Source organism: Emydura macquarii, unplaced genomic scaffold, assembly GCF_026122565.2.
Source record: "Emydura macquarii macquarii isolate MOO-44397 ecotype Brisbane River unplaced genomic scaffold, CSIRO-AGI_Emac_v2 contig_1230, whole genome shotgun sequence".
Taxonomy (NCBI): domain Eukaryota; kingdom Metazoa; phylum Chordata; order Testudines; family Chelidae; genus Emydura; species Emydura macquarii.
The window spans coordinates 15,569,519-15,589,530 of NW_027131367.1; the positions used below are offsets into that span (position 1 = coordinate 15,569,519).

Consider the following 20,012-nt stretch of genomic DNA (forward strand, 5'->3'; position numbering starts at 1 on the left):
TGCTCATCTCCCACATGGGCCCAGCGGTGGCCTGGCCAGAGCCGCACTGCTCCCGGCGCAAAGCAGGAGGTGGTGGGGAGCGGCGGCCACTGTGCGGCACTGCTTGGGGCCGGGAGAGGCTCCTGGCCAGGGCCAGTGGCATGCCGACGTGGCCCCTCAGCCTCCCATCTTCTCCTCCGTCCCCGCACTGGGTGCAACTAGGTAACCCCAGGCAGCCCTCCCCCCCGTTGCTGGAACCTTCCGCCCCCTCTCCCTCCGGCTCCCCGCCGAAGGACTGCCCGCCTTCACTGGTGCTGCTGTGGGTGGGGGGAGGAAAGCAGGAAACACCTCCAGAGACACATCCCCGCCGCTGCTGCTGATGGGGGGCGCAAATACAAATAAGGGCCCCTGGCACGTTGGGGGGGGGGGCGGGCGGGCGGAAGGGGAGGAGGGAACTTGGCACGCCCCTTCCCAAAGGTTACCAACCCCTGTGATAGAATTTACCTCCACATAATAAAAGTTAAAGTGTGAATGAGGTACAACATAAGTAAATTAAACACAGATGGTTAGAATTCTCTCTCTTTCTCTGGCAGTAAGTTCTTTACTCTTTTGTAAAATACACTGGAATTAATTGCCAAGTTAGTTCTGAGACAAACATTGATTTCATTGTTTCATAAAACATCCTTTCTGAATTTGCATTACCATAAAAAGGTATGATTTTAAAATTATTTTCATGGAATACATAACAGATTTTCATTTTTTTTCAACAAACTCACTGTGTACTTAGTACCAGAATATGGTGTATTTTTCATATTATACTTTTAATTGGAAACAAGAGGAATTCTTAATGAAACTTCTCACCCACGCAATGTTGTTTGGTTCTCTATGTCTCATTTAAAATTTTTATTCAAGTTTGCTGTTGGTGACAGTGGGTTTTTAATCAAATTCATTTAAAAAAATTTAAAATTTCCTCATTTCAAAATCTTCTTTCTTCTGTTCAGGAGACATCCCTGGCAGACAGGTGCAATTATTCTGTTTTGTGTATATGTTGGCATAATGAAAGATCAACTATTCACAAACAAATGAGGTAGGAAAACTTAAAACACATCAGAAGTCCCAACCAAAGCACAGTATATCTACAGTATAATAATCTTTATCAGGGCATGCACAGCCCATGCTGAAAAATATAACTAGTTCAACTCCAAAATTTAACCTTAGAACATGAATGCTATAATTTCAATTATAAAGGGTATTAGTTATTAAATAAAAATATCCAAGGGAGCAGTTCTCTTCTTATTCTTTATGCTAACTAAATTCATAACGGACTAATGACCACAGATTTGTGATGTATGAGTCATTTTGATTTAAGTGCTCTAAGTGTGCTGAGAAGTATATTATGATGTAAATTATTACTGATAACAATGGAGTTAGCCCTTATCCTAAAATATTACTTGTAATTAGATAAAAACAAAGTCCATTAGATACAACAGTTTTCAAAGCTCTTTTAACAGATGACATTAAATATGGGAAATTAGCAAAGTAGATAAAAAATATGGTGGTGTGGAAAAAAATCTACAATAGCTTGTGTGCTGCTAAAGATTAAACCCCCTAAAAAACAGCAGTAATTGATTTTTTCATTTTTACTTTTTTCCAAGTTAAGTATAAAATGTTGTTAATGCGGTTACAAAGCTCTGTACCAACATTTATAACTGTATGCAACTGTTCTACATTAAGGACTTAAAAAAAAAATGAGAGAAATTTCCATTATCAATCAACTGATGTAAAATATTGTTGTAGAGATGGACAGAGTGCCTGCTTGCCTAGTATTCTGAGGGAAAGTTCCTCTTTTTACTTGCTCTGGAGTTTGAAAATAAGATGAGATGATTCATACCTTGGGCACGTATGTGTGGAATCTTAATTCAAAGAAACTCTGTTCTCCATGCCAAACCCTTCTCTGCCTGCCCAGTCCAAGAAACTTTCCTATTGGTGGGGGTGCTGCTTTCCACTATTACTTTAAATTTCATAATAGAAGCAGCCTATAAAATGAGCTATAGTGGTTTGGATGGAAATGATTTAAAGTGCTTTTAAAGCTTCTCCAACCTGTCTTTTGGAAGGCTATAGGAAAGACAATATCTCAATAACAGCTTAAACTATTCAAGTAATTTTGTTGGTTTTCTACAGTTCTGCTTGTAGAAAACTTGTTTTTATATTTTTCTATACAGAACCAGAGATACAGATATAAAAAGTGTCCTGAGAAAAGATCTCCATGATTTTAGGCAAACACAGATCTGCTTTTAAAACAGGAATAAAGTCCATAAAAGGGTGCTCTCTCTCTCTCTCTCTCTCTCTCTCTCACAGAGAGCAGTATGTGTTTCCAACCACTGTTTCAATGCTGTAGACCAATAATATCAATACATACAGTGACCCTAGTAAGAAAAATATCTTGGGCACATTAGCAGGATTTATTTACAGAAAGATAAAGCATAATCAACACTTGGTCACAGCCAATAGGAAATCCAGCCCTTGATAATCAAGAGAAAATTAAATGTTTAGCAAACTATGCCAGGAGGCAGTTATTTCTCCTCTAAAAAAATCACTTTATTGTCATTTTGTAGATACATTATTTGTCCTTCGATTTATTTTATCCACTGCAAATAAGAGCTATTGGAACTGAAAACAAGCAAACAAAAATCAAGAGGCCTCATATAGGTTATAAAGAAGCAGATCATGTTCTAGAACAGTGAGATCTCCTTATAAAGTTGACTGGTAGCAAAACATCCACTAGTCAATCTGTTCAGAGACAGTTTAATGGTATTGTGAAATAATTAAGCTACATGTGGCTATAAGCCTTTAACTTAAATCTGATGTTAATATTATTGTCTAACTTAATAGCTTGTAATAATGGATTTAATCACATATATACTTAATTAAAATGACAAAGACAGATTCCATAGTTAACAGTGAAATTATTTTTCATGTCAAATTCTCCATATAAGCCAGGTATCACCAGCACCCATGTTAGAGGCCTGTGTGTACACTCTGAATAATTTTTATGTTTTTATATATTATTAGTATCTTAACGATCAGAACCTCGACACTGTTATAGTTATCAGATCTGATAGGAGAGCAGATCTGATGAATACAGAAGACAGAAATCCACCAATTCTACATTTTCTGCCTCACATATTACAGTGATGTTGGATTAATACAGCATAAATAAGGCCCCACTTGAATCCTGGAATTATAATCGGAAAATTGTGGAAAGTAATAATGGACTTTATTAAGGTCCGTTACTACTTGTCTGTGATTTTCTGCAGTTAGCTGCCCAGGGCTCCCCCTGTCAAAAACTGAGGTGGAAGTCTAATATTGCGGGATCCACAATTTCCCCAATATCACAAATTAAGTAATACCTTAATCATACATTATATTTAAATTGCCACTGCAGGCAACACTGCAGAAGTACATAAGAGCCAGCGAGAAGAGGACTGCAAACCTTTACAATCTGGGATTGGTCAGGTATCTCAAAGTTCAGATGCTTATTCAAACCGTTTGCGCCCCAAAAATTGTCACTCTCACAATTATCTCCCTCTACAGTAAGTCATGACGCCCTATACTTGTCTTTGGGAGGGAAAGCCTGGTTGCGGCAACTCTTCCAATCTGACCCAATCTGATGTGACTGGAGATATAGCAGGCCCACTCCCTGGCCCCTGTAGGAGAATCTGCAGTACTTCCAGCATCTTTGAAGAACATTCTTCTCTTCCTCTACACAACAGTACACTCCCTTCTCATCTATCTCCTGTTCTCCAAATGGGAGGAATGGATGCTACTGATAAGAACTGAGCATATATCATTTAGATTACATTTGCCAATAGTTCTGATTTGTCTACTCTGTAATCTGCTTGCTTCTTTTGGATGACCTGCCAGTGTTTTGGGGGGGAAGCATACAGGAGTGAGCAAATTTATTATGTATGTCGTTTATTTTTTCAATATAAAAAAGAAATGCCTCCAGGCATCTTGATCAAAACTACACCATCATCTACTTTCCATCGTGAGCTTTAGGTCCTGTGCTCAAAAATTTTTAAAATGTTCTGGGGATGGGCCAGTGCACAGCAATATTTTAACCTGTGCTCCACTGTGAGCCTAATGCACAGAAAGCACTATGCTAGAAACCTGGAAGGAACTGCTTGCTGCAGTACATGACTCTGGAGAATAGCTAACTAATGCTGCAGTGTCAAAGTTGTACAACATTACACAGCAAACATGATACTGCTGGAAATCGTAATTGTAGTAAATGCTATATTACATTAATCTTTTGGTAAATGAATGGGCTCAGTAGCCTAAGGGTGAAATTTGAAATGCATCTAGACTCCCTGACGTTCAAATTCTGGAATGATCAACTCTACCCTTTATCCACCAAAATTAAAACAGTTCCATCCACTTTATTTTGTGCAGACCTTTTGGATCAGAATTTTAATATCTACGCAGATCCAGTTTTAAAGATCCAATGGAACTTTTCCCCCCCAAGAATATAGGTGTGGTCTGTTCAAGACAAAATTGCACTTTCCCCCCGTGTCACAATGCGCTGGCTGCCTGTTTACCACACTTCCATGCCACAGGACTGGAATAGGTAAAATCAGGAATAGGTAAATTATAGGCAGAACTGGTAGCATTCTCTATAGATAATATTGCCTAACCTTCCCATTATAACTTGTTACAGTTGCTTATAACTTTGCCAAAGTTCAGCCATTTGGGCTGAAACTGTCTATATTTGTTTTCTGCCTCAGGCTGAATTTGTTTGGAAAATTTCAGTAAAAATAAGATTAGGGAAAAAACAGGTAATATTAAAAAACTGTCCAACTATTTATTTAAAGAGCTCTGGCACACTTTTGGATTTTGACCAGGAAGTTGAAATTTAACAGAGATGCCTTTTGTCCCCAGGAAAATTCACCCAGAGTTGGCAGACGTACAGGCCTTTGAAAATTTGTATTTAGATATACTCTGTAGAGTCTGTTTAAGAGACTTGCTGCTAAAATCTCTGAACATTTCATCTGCACTGAGCATGTCCCAATCCTCACAAAATTTGCTATGTGCCAATTTCACTGAGCATGGTCTCAAGCTCCTTGGGAGGTTATTACAGTGGGCATGGAACTTGATCTCTGGACATAAATGAAGATAGCACAAGACAATGAATTATTTGTATTACTGTAGTGCCTGGGAGCCCTAGTCATGGAGTTCTAGTCTCAAATCTTGCATAGACTGATCTGACTCTACCTTTAACAGCTCTTATTATTAAGCCAAGTCTCATACTCCACATCATTTTCAGATACGGTAAGAGAGACTGCACAAAGTCACTTCTGGCAAAGCTTGGAATAAAATGCAGTCTCTAATGACAGACTTACTTCGCAGTTCCCAAGTCCACTGCCCTTCAGAATGAATGTTTCAAAGCTGCATGCATGGGTGGGCTGTTTTTTACCACTAGACCACATTTTGCTCCTGATCCACGAATAGAACCCAGGATTCCTGATTCCCAACGTTGCTCTGCTGTCTAGCAAATAATGAAAGCAACTGGCAAAACATGTGTCATGTCCCCACTCTAGTGGTTGGTAGACAGAGGATAACAGCCCACTACTGTTACCAGTTACCATAAGTGGTATACTGTGGATCTACAGGTTCTGAGTTCAAACTGTGCTGATCATCTTTGTGGAGGGTCAGTATGGTTCCATGCAATGGAATTTCTGTTGTCCACTTTTGTTTTTTAAAAACCCAAGAAACTGCATACAAAAGATTATGTTAAAAGAACCTTAAGATGGCAAAGGTACAAAAAACATTTTTAAAATATACCTCATGAAGGAAACTTTAACGTTGCTTTGTCCCCTTTGTCTTCTGTTTGCTTCAGCAAACTTGATTATATTACGAGTTTAAAGAGAATCTCCTATACCTTTTATTAAGCCTGTGGCACTCAAGTCAGGATTCATCAATGAGATGTGCTAATGCATTTTTTGCATTAGTCAGCAAACCAAATAGAGGCCTGGCTGGTTCCAATGGTTAGTACATTATTTAAAATACTTCAGTGGGATTTTCTTCCTGTAGTTCTAAATATTTTAAATTATAAGAGTAATTCAAACCTCAGAATCATGCATACTCTAGTCCTAACTGCGTTTATGATAACATACACAAAACATTTGGAAGTCTGTGTTAAATTAGTTTGTGGATTCAGGTCAGTTTCCACATCACCAAAAAACACCAGCCACATGAATAATGTAACTTCCATTCTTGTTATTTTCAAGAGGCACAAACTGAATAAACAGGAAAAATGGGTTATCACTTCACCTTTGGAGGTAGCATTCTTCAGGTCAGGGTTGAGACTCTTTTTAAGCTAGCTTCCCCACAGTACCTTCTACAGACAAATTTAATTTCTGATGCACTTTTCATTATTCGTTTAAATGAAAACTCTTGGAAAGGGTAAAAATCCATGAGTTATCTTTAGACGCAGCTGACAAATGTATAGTGAAAGTTTATTACTCCATATTATTCATGTAGAATCATATGATATGCTACACACAATGTTGACTCCACACACAATGTTGACTCCACAAAAGCAGAAGTGATATCCATGTAATAAATTGCAGAATGACAGATTTAATTTACTATGCACCCTTAAACACTTGATCTGCACTCTGTCCACTAATTCATCTTTACAAGAACTACTAACATCACAAACCACTAAGTAGCTACAAAAATGTTTCCTTGCCTCTGCATCCCCAAAATTCCCACTCGTCCAAGGAGTTGGATGGAATACATACAGTCCTGGAGCAGAGTTTATGGTCTGATATATCTTGTGTCATATCAGGACTAGACGCTGAAGCTTTTAATCATTAGAAAGTGGAGAGTCCTACCTGTACAATGGGACACAGATATTGAGTCTCACACTAGAATATCCTGAGATCAGACCTTAACCTCACATTATTGTAAAGAACAGCTATTATAGATTCATTTTAGGGATCTCATATTTTATTAATTTTCTTCCAGCCAAAATGTGCCCGATTGGCTTTACAAGCCAAAAAATATGAAAAAGTGTGCCAGTATAATAATAATAAAAAAATCTAATAGCTTTTCCTTAAGTATTTAGCATAAGGGTTGTTGGATTTTTTTTTTTGGTCATTTGCTTGGGATAAAATGCATAGCTCACTTGTTGGTTTACCACTTGTGCGTAACACAACCATTCTTGTTTCCAACTGACATTAAAATGGGTGATACTCCATTAGGCAGTTCCCTTTCTTGCCTGGAAAAACTAAAGAAATATGACAAAAGCCAGTGTGTATGTGCAAAACATAATTAGAAAAGAAACACCTGTTAAAAATATAATAATTAAAAAACCTTGACTTTGAGGAGTTAATATTTTTAGTTTGAGTGGATAATGGGTAACAGAAATTGAACAGATGCAAAAAAGACCAAAAACAAAACCTAACTTTCTGTTTATGTGAAGGAGAACTCTGTCTGGTTGTGGGGGTAGCTAGTTGAAGAGCTTAGAGGCAACCATTTCTGTCTAGCTATTCATCTTGGAGAAAGGCATACTGAAAGGGTCTGGATATCAACTTTTGTTGAAATATTGCATACTTTGCTTTATTTACAGTATAATGGGAGACTTCCAGAAGCATAACATGATTCTAAAGAGATTAGAGTCACAATATACAACCATGCACAAGGCCAGCTTGTTAGTCAATAGACCGCTTAAAGTTAAAACTATGTAAAAATGACTTTGTGCAAGAAGGAATTGTAATTCAAAGATTAAGGATCATATTTTACTTTTAGAAAGTTTTCCAGGTGGTGTTTTAATTGGTGTTTCTTCTCAACATGCCCTTTTATTATAAAAAAAAGTATTCAACTTAACTATGAAAATGAAACATGAACCAGACAGAGGCATCGGTTTTCTGCGGAACAGCCTTTTGCCTTCAAAATGGTCTACAGCAATGCATAAGAATTTACTTTGTACAAGAAATGTTGCTAATTACAATGTTGACATTCTGATGGAATGGGAAGAAGTTAGTTTTAGTATTTAGTGATTTGTATTCTACAAGAGACCACACGACCAAAAGTTTGAGATACTGGCAAGAAATGTATATTTAATTTACCTTCAAAATATATTAAAAATGCACTGGATTTGTATTATGCTATCTTTAAATTTCTGTAGGTTGTTTGTTGTTGAAACTGGAATCACAAATGTCTTGTCAAATGGACTGATGGGTCACATCCACTAATGTGCATCCATATCCTCTGCTGAAATTTTGTGAAGTTAATAACAATATTCTTAAATGAATTCGCTATCCCTTCAATACTTACTACAACTATGAACCACAGCACAGGATTTCCCCACCCCATCCCTTTCTCCAGCAATCTAAAAAAAATATCCAACACCACAAATCAATTAGACACATTGCACTAAGGGTGAAACCTACACTCCTTATAAATGGGCTTCAGTAGAGGATCAACATAGAAATACAGGGACAGAATCCCTTCTTCCCAAACTGGTGACATGGTGCAGTGCACTCAAGTAAGAGGGTTGCAGCCCCCACTCCAACCCATGTAAATGCTGGTTACGTGCCCACTGCCTATAAACAGGGTAAAATGCCAGTAGATGCATCAAGGTTGTGAACTGAGTGTCCATTATCTCAACTCTCCTGACCTGGTCATCCACAATACCTCCATATTGTGAGAGCAAAAAATTACATGGAGCTTCTTGGTCCAATGTAATGAAAATGCACCCAGCTCTATTGCGGTTGAGACCTTCTATGTAGAGTTTGAGATATTATCCTTAAATTACAGACCTAAAGATGATCCTTAATGGTTTTCTTTCCATGAAGTAATAAATAACTTCTTAAGGGCACCTACTTCCTGTGTGGTTTTATATATTTATTGTGTGAGTGTTTTTATATTGTAAGATCAATGCAGTCAGCATGAGATAAAGCGACTTGCTGGTACCTTCTCCTCTAGAAGATGGCTCCAGGCCACAGAACATATCAGTATCACAAGACTTGCACATTATTCAAACCCTACTCTGAAGATAGAATTACTGATTTCCTTATGGATTTTTCTATGGCACTTGTCACTATCATATCTGAGTGCTCCACAAACATTAATTCATCTTCAGAAAACCCCTGAATGAAGAGGTTGTATTATCCCCACTTTATATATGGGGAGCAATGGCACAGAGGTTAAGGGCAGAAGGATCCAATAATTTTGGGTGCCCTATTTCAGGCACCTAGGACCTTATTTTTCAGAGTAACTTAGCATTTTATACCATCATATGTATTCAAAAATAGCTCCCACTGACTTCAGTAGTTGTTGTGTGTGCTCGGCATTATGGCAAATCAGACCCCAGGGTCTCATGTTGGGCACCCAGAAAATGATGTTTAAGTGACTTATTTTGGATCACATAGGAATAACGTAGCAGACAGACAGACAGAATCCAGATTTGCAGAGCAGCATTCAACTGGCTTACTCATAAGTCAGTCTTTTTCTGAAACCTCCTACTGCATTCTCTACATAATTTCCAACTTCTGCAACAAGCAAGGTAGGGATTCAACAGACAAAATAGCCTTCTTTACTACACAAGCCTGATTCATTCCCAGAGCAGCTCTCGCCTGTGTATGATCATGTAATTAAAGACTGAATCATAATGCATACACACAAGAAGGCCCAATTATGGCTGCATAGGCAACAACCATAATTATGACAATACCTAACTTTTGTGTGTGTGACTTTACAACCTTTAATACAGTTCTGTGTGTAATACACACACACACGGATGTTTATTAATAACATTGTTGCAAGAATGATTTCAGAATTAATTTTTAAAGCTGTAATTCTCTTCCTTTCCCAGCATATACCAATGTATAAATATTTTGGATTTTGTTCTGCTTCACTGTCTCAGCATTTTCTTAATGAACCTTCATGCACATTTTTCAGTATTATCATTTGAACCTAATTTTATGGTTTCTAGGTTGAATTTTTTAAAAGCAATAATGAGAACTCCCATGGTATAAGCTGATAAATTTAGAAAACAAAAAAAATCTATAATAGTGCTTATCCATCTGAAGAGGAAATAGTGCATAACAACACCTTTTATTGAAAGATAATTTTCAAAATTTGAAAGACTAAAAGAGTACATTTTCCTGTGCAAGGTATTGAATTATTTGAATTGTGTGAACAGCACATAATTTAAAATGTATGGTTTCACAACATGATCAACTAAGATCAGTATTAGTGTAAAGTGAGAATTACTTCAACACTGCCAATAAGATTCAGAAATCTGAAGTGCCAATTTCATGTGCAAAGTACAATGATTAAAATATATTAACAAGTGGTTTTGCAAGTCCACTAGATTTGTCATCCACTTAGCCCCTTGAAAATATTTTTCTTTCTAGCATTTAGGTCAATGTATTAAAGTTGACATCCTTTAACTTTTCAAAATACTTTAATCACTGACTGGAAGCTGAAGCCAAACAAATTCAAAATGGAAATAAGGCACAAATTTTTAAGTGAGCATGATTAACCATTGGAACAAACTACTAAAGGAAATGGTGGATCCTTTATCTCTTAATGTCTTCAAATCAAGGCTGGATGCCTTTCTGGGAGATATGCTTTAGCCAAACAAGTTATTGAGCTCTATACAGAGGTAACTGGGAGAAAGTAAAGGGCCTGAGACAGTCAGGAAGTTAGACTAGATGATCTAATGGTCTCTTCAGGCTTTAAACTCTATGATGCTATGAACAATGTGTATGGGAATAATTTTATACCAAAATTACAATAATTATGTATTGTTCCAGAACACCAGCAGTCTCTGGAAAGTTAGTGTTAGTAATGACCAACAGAAGAGGCACTGAGACCTCAGTAGCAGGAAAAGAAAATGGCAAATCTATCTGGAACTTGAACAAAGCAATCTTATAGGTGGGAACTCAAAAAATATGTAGCTTTTCAGGTCAAGACAAAACTGGATTGAAGAAATTCAGATAACATTGCTAGGACTGATTAGTTTTGGGATGTCTGGAATCATAATATGGGCATTATTTTCAATGTATGATTCTCCAGTTTTCTGGTAATTTATATTTAAAAGGTTCTCAATAACTTAAAAACTTGAGTTTGGACTAATATAGATGTTTACAGATGCTTTCCTAGTCAACCTGAAGATAAAAAATTTTAACCAAATGTGCCTTTGTGGGAGTGTTATAAGTCAAGGATCTTATTATCCTTGTTATCCCAGTGCAGAAGAGGATATCCTCTCTGTACAAGACAATGAATAGAATTAGTACATAGAGCAGCAGTCCAGACTTGAACAGACACAATTGAAAAATATGTCTTTTGGCAGGAAGTATAGCCAGAACAGAAACAGATGTAGTGTCTGAAAATGGCCATCAAAGGCTGGAAAACAGAAACATAGGGAGAAAAAAATAGCAACAGAGATAAGGAAACACATAGAATCATAAAAATACAGGCCTGAAAGGGACTTCAACAGATCACCTCGTCTAGTCCCCTGCTCTATCTAGACCATCCCAGACAGGTGTTTGTATAACCTGCTCTTAAAAACCTCCAATGATGGAGATCCCACAACCTCCCTAGGATATTTGTTTCAGTGCTTAAGTACTCTTATAGTTAGAAAGTTTTTCTAAGACTACGGCTACACTGACAGCGGCAAATTCGCCGCCATCAGATCGATTTCTCTGGATCGAATGAGCGGTCAGTGCAGACCCGCTCAGTCGATCCAGAAATTGACATACTAAGACCAGCTACACAAGTAGTGCACCACAGTGAAGATGGAGTGCAGAAGAGACGCTCAGCAGTCAACGGGAGTTACTCAAGTTTTTTTGCATACTTCGAGTAACTCCCATCAACAGCCGCCGAATCTCACAGGTAAATGTAGACAGGATCCTAATCTCTAATTTAAACCTCATTACTTCTTCTCCTGTCCTCAGTGGTTAAGGAGAACAATTTATCACCCTCCTCATTAAAACAACCGTTTACATATACTTGTAGACTTATGTCCACCCCTCAGTCTTCTCTTCTCCCGACTAAACAATCCCAATTTTTTTCAATCTTTCCTTTTAGGTCATGTTTTCTAGACTTTTAATCATCTTTGTTGCTCTTCCCTGGACTTTCTCCAATTTGTCCATGTTTCCTGAAATGTGGTGCCCATAACTGGACACAACACTCCAGCTGAAGCCTAATCAGCGTGGAGTAGAACAGAAGAATTACTTCTTGTGTCTTGCTTACAACACTCCTACTAATACATCCCAGAACGATGTTTATCTTTTTTGCAACAATATTGACTCATATTTAGTTTGTGATCCACTATAATCCCCAGATCTTTTTCTGCAGTACTCCTTCCTAGGCAGTCATTTTCCATTTTGTATTTGTGCAACTGATTATTCATTCCTAAATGAAGAACTTTGCATTTGCCTTATTGAATTTCATCCTATATATGTTAGACTATTTCTCCTCTGTGTCCAGATCATTTTGAACTCTAATCCTGTCCTCCAAAATGCTTGCAACCCCTCCCAGCTTGGTATCATCTGCAAACTTTATAAGTGTACTCCTATATAATTATCCAAATCATATAATATATTGAACAGAACCACACTAAGACAGGTCCATTCAGGACCCCACTTGATATGCTCTTCCAGCTCCATTGTAAACTATTGATAAGTACTCTAAATAGTTTCCAAATAGTTGTGCACCCACCTTATAGTAGGTTTGTCTAGGTTTATTTCCCTAGTTTGTTTATGAGAAGGTCATGTGAGGCAATATCAAAAGTCTTACTAAAGTCAAGATGTATCACATCTATGATTTCCCCCCAATCTACAAGGCTTGTTACCCTGTCAAAGAAGGATATTAGGGCATTAGGTTGGTTTGACAGGATTTGTTCTTGACTAATCCATGTTGATTATTACTTATCACCTTAATTTTCTGCTAGGTGTTTACAAACCGATTGCTTGAGTATATGCTCCATTATCTTTCAGGGTACTGAAGTTAAGCTGACTGGTCTATAAATTCCTTGCATTAGCCGTATTCACCTTTTTATACATAGACTGCTTATTTGCCCTTTTCCAGTCCTTGGGTATTTCTCCCATCCTTCATGAGTTCTCAAAGATAATTGCTAATGGCTCAGCGATCTCTTCAGACAGTTCCTTAAGTATTCTAAGATGTATTTAACCAGGCCCTGCTGATCTGAAGATATTTAAATTGACTAAGTATTTCTTGACTTGTTCTTTTCCTATTTTAGCCTCAGATTCTACCCCATTTACACTGATGTTCACTATGTTAGTTGTCCAATCACTGCTAACTTTTTTGGTGAAAACTGAAACATAAAAGGCATTTAGCACTTCTATTGCTAACACAGCCATTGCTGCATTTTCTGTTATTGTCTTTCCCTCTTCTTCGAGCAATGGGCCTACCCTGTCCTTGATCTTCCTCTTATTTCTAATGTATTTGTAAAATGTTTTCATGTCCCTACATTTTTTAAAAAAAATATATGTTCATCCTTTGTAATTTGACTTAGTTTCCACTTTTTGTGCGACTTTTTCAAATTTTAGATCATTGAAGATCTCTTGGCTAAGCCAAGGTAGCCTCTTACCATACTTCTCATCTTTCTTATGCATTGGGACACTTTGCACTTACACTTTTAATAATGTCTCTTTACAAATGACCAACTCCCTGAATTCTTTTTTCCCTTAGCCTTACTTGCCATTGGATCTTACCTCCCAATTCTCTGAGTTTGCTGAAGTCTGCCTTCTTGAAGTACACTGTCTGTATTCTGCTGTTTTTCTACCATTCCTTAGAATCATGAACTCAATCATTTCATGATCCTTTCCACCAAAGCTGTCTTTACAATTCTCAACTAGCTCCTCCCTATTTGTTTGAATTGTATCTAGAATAACCTCATCCTTAGTCACTTTCTTCACCTTCTGTAATAAAAAGTTGTCTTCAATGCATTTCAAGAACTTGTTGGATAATCTGTGACCTCTGTCTTATTTTCCCAACAGATGTCTGGGTACTTAAGTCGCCTATTACCACAAAGTCCCGTGTTTTGGATGATTTTGTTAGTAGGTTTTTTTTTGTTTGTTTTTTTTAAAGCCCCATCCACCTCTTCCTCCTGGTTAGGTGGTCTACAGTAGACACCTATCATGACATCACCCTTGCTTTTTACCCTTTTATCTTACTCAGAGAATTTCAACAGGCTTACCTCCCACTATTTCAACCTCAATGTAAGTGTATTCATCTTTTTCTCCCTGTCTGTCCTTCCTGAACAAGCTGCACCCTTCTGTATCAATATTGCAGTCATGTGAATTTATCCCACCAAATTACTGTGATGCCAATTATGTCAAAATTGTGATTATTCACTAGTATTTCTAGTATTTCCTGTTTATTGCCCATACTTCTTGCATTAGCATAGAAACATCTAAGGTGTTTATTAGATTTCTCCTCTACAATTCCCTCTGGTCTCTTCTTGGTTCCTGATGTGATTGTAAGGATGAGATTAGTAAGGACGGTGAGAATTATGAAAAGTTAAAACATGGTACCTACCTTTCCACACATTGAAAGTTTGAAAACATAAACAGATACAAACAAGCTAAGTGCGTAGTCAGTAGCCAATCTGACATTTTTTAGAAGCTTTTCTTACATTCATTCTGCTGGTCAGCAAAATTTGTCTGAACTCACTTAACTTGTAGAAAAACATTCTTCCTTTATCACAAATACTGGGAGATAAGTAAGGACAATTAGCCCAGTTTCACTTCTACTGGATATCTAAATTTCTACTTCATATTTTATACATGAGTAAATCATATTATAGTTGCACAGCCTCCCAAATTGCCTATCAGAACCTAGTCCAAGTTAGTTTCAGATAAGTTAAGGGAGCATTGTTAGAGGAAAACAATAGTAGACTGATGCAAAAGGAAAAGATTACTTCCCATGTCAGGCCCAGGAAGAATTATAAATGAGATTTTTGATGTTTGGACTTCAAAAGCAAAACAAGGAAAGGTGGTGGCTTTCCCACTGTCAAATACTATGGATCTCCGACCAAGACACCAAGCTTACAGAGCTGTAGGCTGTGGAAGTCATTTTCTGCCATGCTATATATCCAGATAAGTATTTCAAAACATCTGCAACTAAACTTCAACCAGAACAGTGTGCTTTCTGGAGTATTTGTATAGAGGAAAATGCTCTTAAGGCACCCCCCCCCCCCCCCCACACACACACACACTTTCTTTGCATTATCAATAAGATATTGTTTCGTTTAAGGAAAACTGAATTAAGTTTGGTGATTTATTTAGGAAAGTTACTGGATGGAACCATGGTGAGTGAACGATGCTCTTTTCTTCTTAGGGAGACAAAGAAGTAGGGAACTGCCTTGATATAAAATAAGACACTGAGAAGGCTCCAGTCTCTCCCCAAAATAGTGACACAGCAGGGCAGGCTAGCACTAGTGTGGGCATAGAGACAGCTGAATGACATAGGTTATTAGCTCTTGCTGCATTTTGGTTTCTTTTTCTTTTCTTTTTTTTTTTTCTTTTTTTTTAAAGTAGAAAACGAAGAATATTAGCCTCCCTGATTAAATTTAAGAATTCAGCAGCAGACCAGCGAAAAGGCAATTGCTCAAATGAGAGCAGGCCTTTTAAAAACTCAGAGCAGTCGAAGTGTGACTTTAAGAGGTGGGCATTGTGGGAAATCTGACTGAAGAAAACGCTGTACCTAAGACATGTGGGATAGGTAGTTTGGTAAATTTGCAAATACTCTGCCTCAATTAAAACAAAAAAAGGCAGACTACGCCTTTTCACAAGCACAAAGAGTAAAAGATTATAAACTCTTGTTTAGCTATGCAGCAATTAAATGTCAATACTTACTGAATTCTGCCTATGCTCTAGAGTCTATGATGCAAAAGGCTCACTTTTCTCTATCTTTATACTTATTCTCAAGGAAAATGTGATTCCAGGTACAAAACAGTTAACAAAAAACATTAATGACTGCTACTGACTACAGTACGCCAAACATGTCTGACATCAAAAGGGTAATAAAACTGGATCCGAACTGCTAGCCAATGTACACAGCATAATTTTTGTTTATAATACTTAAGCAACTAATCCTCTATAAGTCTTGCAATTATCAAAAAATATTAAGGACACTACAAATATTACACCACTGTACATATACAAATGAAATACATAATGAACTTTAGTAGGCTCTCTAAACTATAATTTCAATCCCTCTTTCTAGGTCTTTAAAAGCTAATGAGTACCTCAACCCACAGAGGATGAAAGAGTAGTTAGTATAAGTATTGCTGGTCTGGAATTAATTTCTGAAGGACGCTTTCAGAACTCAGAAAATCTGAGTAAGAACCTATCTACGTTTTTATCGGTTGTGCCAACTGAATCCTCCACCTCACTTTCTTCTGCAGTAGACGACCAATATAGACAAGTGAGTGCAGACTCTTCAAAGACATTCCATTCCCCCATGACTTCTTAGCTCAAGAGGCATCGATTGGCCTGCTGAATCTGATACAATGCTGAGTGCAGCTATGACAGCAGATCCTGCCATGATGATTTCTTGTAGGACCTTCTCTGTGCCCCCCTCTCCCCCCCAGTTTAGCCATTTCCTGTTCGTTTCTGTATCCTGTTGACCTGTTCATGAATTTTACAGAACATCCCTCAGATCAGCAGTTTTCCAGCTGGAAAATCAGGTTAACTGGGGGCTCTGCAAGTGAGAATGTAATATTTTTTCTTTCATTTTAGCAAAGAAAACCCACACAATATAATTGTATTACCCTAAACTTCTTTTTAAACTTACCTGAAAAATTGAGTAAATCCTTAAAAATCACAATAAATTAGAATAGGAAATGTAAAATGACATCTGTTTGGCATCATTATTCACATTAATTAAAAAAATTTAAAATAATTCTCAATTATTAGAATGTGTATGTATGTCTTAAAAGACAGATATAATGATATATATATATTATATATAAGTAATAAAATATTTATTTCACTGGGTCCTATTTTTGTCTTAAAAGAAAATGAAACTTGTTCCATACCTGGACCAAGTAGTGGGGACCGGTTCGGCTGGGCACTTGACTGGTGTGGTGGCTGAGGTTCAGCCATGTGTGTGTTGATAATGGTGGTAGTGGTGGTGGTGTTGGTTGTGGTACTGCTCTGAATTACAGGGTTGTTTCTATCCCACATGTTTACAGTCTTGTTGTTGTTGTAGTTTGGATCGCCCCAAGCTGAGGTACCATCATCAATTTCCATCTTACGGCGAATGGATGGGGGAGAAGGCTCTTCCCAGCCAGTTGCCTCACTGCTATCTTTTTGTTTGGGTGGCACTGGCCCACCAACCCATCCTGACCCAGTCTGTTTAACAGAAGCTGCTCCTCCCCAGTTATTCACACTGTTGTCCTGGGGTTTACTAGCCCAATTCTGTTGAGGGCTAGGTTTAAGAGATTCTCCCCAACTTGTACCTGTAGCCTTGGTGTTTGTGCCATTTCCCCATCCACTGGTCCCAGACCTTGTAGTATCATTCCAACCTGACCCTGATCTATTGTCAGGATCCCATCCAGATCCATTCTTCTTCCCCTCGGCCATGTGTCCAGGGACAGATGATGACTCAGTCCAATCTCCACCTCCTGAAGTCCAGCCTGGATTTGATTTCTGTCCATCTCCCCAATTTTGAGATTTGGGTTTCTGAGGTTCACCCCACGTAGGGGATTTTTCCTCCTGATTTGCGGTCCCACTCCAAGCGTGGCCACTTTTGGCAGCAGCAGCAGCAGCATTGACAGCAGTAGAGCTAGCTGATTCTCCCCACCCCCCTGGGCCATTTGGCGCTTTATTGTTGTTGTCTCCCCAACCTGTATTTGTTGGAACAGCTGCAGGTGGAGAACTGACCCACACAGATACTGAAGAGGTATTTGTACTGTTCATGATGGACCCATCGTTCTTCCCCCCTGAGTTTGAAGACTGAGAAGCTGCACAACCCCAGGCCTCCGTTCCATTGTCATTCTTTCGTTCAGACCTTGGAGATTCTTCAAATTCCCAGGCAGTGTTTTGCTTTACAGGAGTCTGTCCCCACCCAGTATTGGACAGGACTCTTGGGTCAAGGTCATTCCTTGGCAACTGGACTTGCCCTTGGTCTATCACGCCTTTCTCTCTCCTTCGGACCTCTCCAGCTCCTTCCCTCCCAGTGCTGCCTTCATTTTGACCTCCACCACTGTCACTAATTTCTTCACTAGCTGTGGTGCCAGATGCTGCAGCTTTGGCCCAAGAGTTTATTTGTTCATTGCCCTGATGCATGGCAGGATTCTGGCTAGCAACACTAGGGCTATCCCACGCTGCTGATCCTTTACCATTGATGTCACTATTGGAATGATGGTTCGGGGGTTTGCCCCATTCACCATTAACACCATTACTGGTGTTACGGTTGGGGTGGCCCCAAGCTCCAGAATGCATACTACCAACACTACTGTTGCCACTGCCCCTGCCCCATGCTAGTACCCCAGGACCAGCAGGAGGTCCTGAATCCCATGCACTTGCTCCATTTCCTTCTTTTTGCACAGCACTGCTGGATCCATTCTGTTTAGCACTTAATGCTGAGTTCACAGTGTCTCCATTCCCCTGACTGAACCCAGAATTGCTGTTTCCTGTAGCAGGATTACTTGGGGATATCCCCCATACCGAATTGCCCATTGCTTCACCATTGCCCCCACTGACTTGAGAAACTGATGTTCCATTAGCACCAGGAAGGCCTTGCAGGTGGGGCGAGATGATGGCCCCCATACCAACAGCCATCCCCCAGTTTGGCAGTCCATTCGTCTGCATTGCATTGATAGGGTTTGGTGAAGAGCTCATGGGGTTAGTGTTATTTGGTCCATCAGTGTTAAGGTTCTGAGGTTGTACGCTGAAAGACACATTCTGAGAAGTGGACGTTTGTGGTTCTGTGCTCTCTTGCGGCAGCAAGTTTCCCCAAGCACCTAACGTGCCTGTTGGGTTCCCATTCTGGTTGCCCATATTCTGACCTATGGCACTGACTGGACTGCAAATACTGGAAGGGTTGCCTGCTCCCACAGTTCCTTCATGTCCGAGTACAGGCCAGGCAGCTGGATTGGCATTAGGGTTAAGGTTAAGATTAATGCCAGTATTTGAGTTGGAAGCACCCCAGCAGTTTTGACCTCTACTATCTGCAATTATGTTGTTCATCTTTCCATCCCCACCACTGGCAGAGCAGTGAGTTAGGCCAGAGTTGGAGCCTGTGGCCACACCCCACACTCTGGCTGAGTTGCCATTACCATTTGCTCCACCAGCTCCAAGGGCACTCTGGTTAGAAGTGCTTTGGATGAGTGCTCCATTGGCGCCATTATTGCCATTAGTTTTCTTTGTATGTCCAGTGAAGTTGCCTTGGGCACTCCCTGTAGCCATGCTACTGTTCTCTGAGCCACAGTTGGAGGCAGAGTCAGTGTCTGTAGTACATTCTGAGGCAGATTCAGTCTCAGTTCCTGTAATGGAAGGCCACGCCTCCTTGTCAGTCCTGTCTATTATCACTTTATCCCAGCTGCAGTTGGCTTCACTTCTGAAAGTGGGCTGCTGTCCCCAGTGGGAATTTTCATAATGGTCTCCCAAACCACTGTGACTAAGATCTGAAAAGGATTAAACAAGACTCAAAATTAGTCTGCTATCCAAATTCTGTTAAAATAATGTCTCTAAATACATTTTACTTTCTGTTGATACCATACTCTACATAAATTTAAAATTACACTGAGACCAAGAATACACTATTTTTAACAAGAGTGTATAACAATTTTATGCACCACAATAAGTACCTTATATCTTTCTGTTTAAAAAAAAATGTTTATCCTAGGGTTCGATAAAACGAGTGAGTTTGGTCATAAATTTATCTTTCACCTTATCAAGTTCATATTTAACATTTTCCATGAATTTTAAACTGAAGAGTTTTATTTCAGAACTGACCAAATGTATTTTGCATCTTTTGGTATACTA

The 20,012-nt window shown here is 38.8% G+C and overlaps 1 protein-coding gene across 13 annotated transcripts in view; it reads right to left on the bottom strand.

Annotated features, from left to right (window-relative positions):
* The window catches only part of TNRC6C (trinucleotide repeat containing adaptor 6C), a 555,652-nt gene that overhangs the window by 47,206 nt on the left and 488,434 nt on the right, over positions 1-20,012 (bottom strand). For all 13 annotated transcript variants that reach the window (XM_067547642.1, XM_067547643.1, XM_067547645.1 and 10 more), the window contains one exon: positions 17,060-19,651. In XM_067547642.1, the coding sequence (XP_067403743.1) occupies positions 17,060-19,651 (2,592 nt within the window). The remainder of the gene's footprint in view (positions 1-17,059; positions 19,652-20,012) is intronic.